Below are 5,495 nucleotides of genomic sequence, written 5' to 3'. Positions count from 1 at the left end.
GATGATGGTATTTATGGTGATGACCATGCAGATGGAATTGATGATGGTATTAATGGTACTGACTATGCAGATGGCATTGATTATTGTATTAATGGTGATGACCATGCAGATGGCATTGATGATGACCAATGCAGATGGCATATACAGCTGGCATTGATGATGGTGTTAATGGTGGTGACCATGTGGATGGCATTGGTGATGGTGTTAATAGTGTTGACCATGCAGATGGCATTGATGATGGCATTAATGTTGATGATGCTGCAGATGGAATTGATGAGGGTATTGATAGTGGTGACCATGCAGATGGAATTTGATGATGATATTAATAGTGGTGACCATGCAGATGGCATTGATGATGATATTAATGATGATGACCATGCAGATGGCATTGATGATGGTATTAATGGGGGTGACCATGCAGATGGCATTGATGATGGAATTAATGGTGGTGACCATGCAGATGGCATTGATGATGGTATTAATAGTGATGTCCATGCAGATGGCATTGATGATGGTATTAATCGTGATGACCAAAGCTGATGGCATTGATGATGGCATGAATGGTGATGACCATGCAGATGGCATTTATGGTGGTATTAATGGTGGTGACCATGCAGATGGCATTGGTGATGATATTAATGGTGATGACCTTGCAGATGGCATTGATGTATTAATTCTGATGACCAATGCAGATGACATTGATTATGGTATTAATGGTGAAGACTATGCAGATGGCATTGATGATGGTATTAATGGTGATGACCATGCAGATGGCATTGATGATGGTTTTAATGGTGGTGACCAGGTAGATAGCACTGATGATAGTATTAATAGTGGTGCCCATGCAGATGTCATTGATGATGGTATTAATGGTGATGACCATGCAGATAGCGTTGACAATGGTATTTATGGTGATAACCATACAGATGGCATTGATGACGGCATTAATGGTGATGACCAGGCAGATGGCATTGATGATGGTATTAATGGTGATGACCATGCAGATGGCATTGATGATGCTGTTAATGTTAATGACCATGCAGATTGCATAGATGATGTTATTAATGGTGATGACCATGCAGATGGCATCAATGATGGTATTAATAGTGATGACCATGCAGATGGCATTGATGATGGTATTAATGGAGGAGACCATGCAGATGGCATTGATGATTGTTATAATGGTGATGACCATGCAGATGGCTTTGATGATGTTATTGACGGTGGTGACCATGCAGATGGCATTAATGATGCTATTAATGGTGGTGACCATGCAGATGGCATTGCTGATGATATTACTGGTGATGACCATGCAGAAGGCATTGATGATGGTACTATTGGTGGTGACCATGCAGATGGTATTGATGATGGTATTATTGGTGGTGACCATGCAGATGGCATTGATGATGGTATTAATAGTAGTGACCATGCAGATGACATTTATGATGGTATTCATAGGTTCATAGGTTCATACTAGGCTATCTGCCCTAGGGCATTTATAAGCCTAGCCAGAGTGTGTTTGGCTTTCACCACCCATTTTAAATGAATTTTGCTATGCCCTTTTTTGAGGTTAGTATACTGTGCCTCTGTCTAACAGTGACACAGAAGTGATACCCGGTGCAACCCTACTATCTCCCATCCACTCATCAAGATTCCTCTTGAAGAGAGTCAATGAGGGACTCTGCCTAACCTGGACTGGGATTTTATTCCAGAGTGAAGGGAGCCTCTGGATTATGAATCTGTCCCTCCAGCATGTCCTATTTATTTCAGTGCTGAGGTTCAAGTCTCGAGCCAGAGCTCGATGGGATTTAGATTTTCTGAGGGGCAGCATGTCCATTAATTCCGGGTTGGACATGGCTTTATACGTCAGGCACAGATCGCCTCTGAGCAGGTGGTATGCCACTGAGTAGAGCTGGAGTTTCTTTAACCGGGCAGCATATGGCATCTGTTTGAGCCCTTTGATCCTCTTGGTGTGGTACTTTTGGGGTCTTTCCAGTTGCTGCAGGTGTCTGGTAAGGTACATCCCAAAAGGGGCATTGTACTCAATTATGGGCCTGATGAGGGATGAGTAAAGAGGCACGATGACCTCCCCTGATCTAGATGCGAATCCCTTCATGATTAGGTGGGCTATATAAAATGTTTTTCTAACCACTTTGGCCACGTGGTTGTCAAATGAGAGATTGCTATCAACTTGGGTACCCAGGTCCCTAAATACTTCTTCCGTACTTAATGGATTACCACCTATGCAGTAATTTGTGGGCACTTTGTTTTTGCCAAAGGGGATGACTATACACTTTTTGGTGTTTAGCTTGAGGCCATGGCTCTGGCACCAGTTGTCTGTTTCTATAAGGCCCTTTTGTAGGATGCTTGTGTCGGCTGGAGAGTCGATTATGGCCCCCAGTTTGCAGTCATCTGCGAACTTGGTCAGCCACAGTCCTTCCATGTTAGCCTGTACCTCCGAGAAATATATACCAAACAAGAGAGGTCCCAGGACTGAGCCTTGTGGGACACCACTTGTAACTGGTTTGGAGTCTGACATGGCTCCAGCAATTCTAACCATGTGGGTTCTGTCCTTGAGCCAGTTTGCAACCCATCTAGTGACATAGGGGTTTATATTTAAGCTGGTGAGCTTATCTATAATGCCCGAGTGGGGTATTGTATCAAAGGCTTTTGCAAGGTCCAGGTAGGCTGTGTGGACCACCTTCCCCTCGTCAACCGCCTTGGTGACTGTTTCAAAGAAATTAACCAGGTTTCAGAGGCAGGATCTGCCCTTAACAAAGCCGAACTGGGTAGGATCCAGTGTCTGTAGGTCCCCAATATCTTTATTTATGATGGTATTAATGGTGATGACCATGCAGATGGCATTGATGACATCCTCAACCCTCCACCTCCCCCAGTCAAAGAAACCATAGTCAAAAGCCTTTCCAAAGCAAACTTCAAACTACTTGCATCTTAAGTGGAAAGTTTCACTATTCCCTTGTAGAAGGATAATGATATCCAGGATGCAGAATTCTACACCAAGGCACTCTATATGCATCTTCAGGATTGCATGGACCGTGCTATCCCAAATAAAACCAAGACTCCTTCCTCAAGCAAGAAGAAACCAGTCTGGTGGACCCCGGCCATAAGCAAACTTTGCAATAAAAGGAGGAGACTTATACAAGAAAGGCCATATCTCAAGTAGAAAAATCATCCCTGATCACCTTAGTAAGAAATTGAGGGCCCTCATCAAGTCAACTAAAGCTAATTTTGAAAAGAAAGTTGCCAAGGATAACCATAAGACCTTCTACGGCTATGTCAAAAACCTAAATGGCAAGCTCAGGTCTGTTCTGAGCTAGTACAAAATGGAACAAAATACACTGACCCTTCTGACATTGCCAACATCTTGGCTGACAGGTTCAGTGCAAATCCCCCCCCCCCCCCACCACCTACAGGGCCTATTACCATTCCAAGAGATTGTGTAAGTTCAATTATTACTGATACGTTGGTTAACAAGGCTCTATCTAAAGCTAAAAACACTGCCTCCATGGGACCAGATCGTGTCCCAGGCTGTGTCATACGCGAGCTCCAAAAGGAATTAACCCCGCATCTTAATACCCTGTTCAGTCTCAGCCTCTCCACAGGATATGTGCCCATAGAATGGTGCACAGCAACGGTGGTCCCGCTACACAAGGGTGGGGCCACAACTGACCCTGGGAACTACCGACCAATAAGCATGACCAGTCTGATCTGTAAGGCTATGGAGCGAATCATTATGGAACTCATAAATGGAGAGATTGGGAACCTTCATTCGCTGGACCCCACACAGTTCGGCTTCGTCAAGGGCAGATCATGCCTCTTGAACCTGGTGGATTTCTTTGAGACAGATACTCAGGCTATAGATAAGGGAAAGGAGGTACACATGGCTTACCTTGACCTTGCTAAAGCATTTGACACCATTCCCCATTCAGGTATTATTGATAAGCTCACCAGCCTGGGCATAAACTCTTACATCACAAGATGGATCGCAAACTGTCTCTCAGACAGATCCCATAAAGTAAGAGTAGTGGGATCTATGTCCAAATCTAGACCAGTAATGAGTGTTGTGCCTCAGGGCTCTGTCCTGGGGCCCCTCCTATTTGGCATATACTTCTCAGAAGTACAGGCAAGCATGGAAGGGCTGTGGCTGACTAAGTTTGCAGACGACTGCGAACTGGGTGCTATAATAGAGTCTCCGGCCGACATGGAGATCCTCCAGGAGGGCCTAAATGAGACTGATGCATGGTGTCAAAGCCATGGTCTCAAGCTAAATGCAAAAAAATGTGTAGTAATCCCCTTTGGAAAAAACAGAGTACCCGCAAACTACAACATAGAAGTTAATCCCCTGAAATCTGAAGAAGAAATAAGGGATCTTGGGACCCAAGTAGATAGTCAGCTTTCCTTTGATAACCATGTTGCCAAAGTGGTTCGAAAATCCTTCTATGTGACCCATCTGATCACGAAAGGGTTCGCATCAAGATCTAAGGATGTAATGGTGCCCCTCTACTCTTCCCTCATCAGACCCATTATTGAGTACAATGCACCAATTGGAATGTACCTGGCTAGACATCTCCAGCAGCTGGAGAGACCACAGAGGTACCTAACCAAGAGGATTACTGGCCTCAAACAGTTGCCCTATGCAGCACGATTGAAAAAGCTAAGACTGTTTTCTGTTGCATACCGCTTTCTCAGAGGCGATCTCTGTCTAACGTACAGAGCCATGTCCAACCCAGAATTGTTGAACATGCTCCATCTTAGCAAAACCAAATCTACTCGAGCTACACGCTCTAGGGATATAAACCTCACCACAACAATGAATAGAACATGCTGGAGGGACAGATTCCCTTAGCAGAAACTTCCCTTACTATGGAACAGGGTCCCAATCTACATAAGAGCCCCTCACTATCAGTCTTCAAAAGGAACCTTGATGAGTGGATGGGTAACAGAAAGTTCACACTGGGGATCACACCAACAGCACTACTAGATCGGGGCCAAGGGTACTAGCTGCTAGTACAAGGGTCTAGGGAACTACTAAAGGGGCGGTGAATACTGCACAATGTGGCTGGGTTAATATATGCCTTCGGGCATATAGCCCAGTACCAACCTATGAACCTATGATGGTGTTAATGGTGATGACTATGCAGATGGCATTGATGATGGTATTAATGGTGGTGACCATGCAGATGGCATTGATGATGGTATTAATGGTGATGACCAATGCAAATGGCATTGATGATGGTATTAATGTTGGTTACCATGATGAGGAAGGGATGGGCACGTATGGTGTTATGGAGAGGAATGCAGAAGGTCAGATGGTAGTTGATTTTGCAAAAAGGATGGACATGGCTGTGGTGAATACTTATTTTAAGAAGAGGGAGGAGCATAGGGTGACATACAAGAATGGAGGAAGATGCACACAGGTAGATTATATCCTATGCAGGAGGGCCAGTCTGAAGGATATTGCAGACTGTAAAGTG

The 5,495-nt window shown here is 44.5% G+C and overlaps 1 protein-coding gene across 1 annotated transcript; it reads left to right on the top strand.

The window, feature by feature from the left end:
- The first annotated feature begins 556 nt into the window (after nt 1–556).
- Nucleotides 557–5,251, top strand: LOC122807605 (coiled-coil domain-containing protein 1-like). Its single transcript, XM_044078515.1, has 2 exons — nt 557–1,448; nt 5,163–5,251. Exons 1-2 carry the CDS (start codon nt 557–559, stop codon nt 5,249–5,251), a joined length of 981 nt encoding a protein of 326 aa, XP_043934450.1.
- Nucleotides 5,252–5,495: the final 244 nt, after the last annotated feature.

Source organism: Protopterus annectens, chromosome 7.part1, assembly GCF_019279795.1.
Source record: "Protopterus annectens isolate FY-2018-M chromosome 7.part1, PAN1.0, whole genome shotgun sequence".
NCBI classification, from domain to species: domain Eukaryota; kingdom Metazoa; phylum Chordata; order Ceratodontiformes; family Protopteridae; genus Protopterus; species Protopterus annectens.
This window is presented reverse-complemented; position numbering and strand designations above follow the sequence as displayed.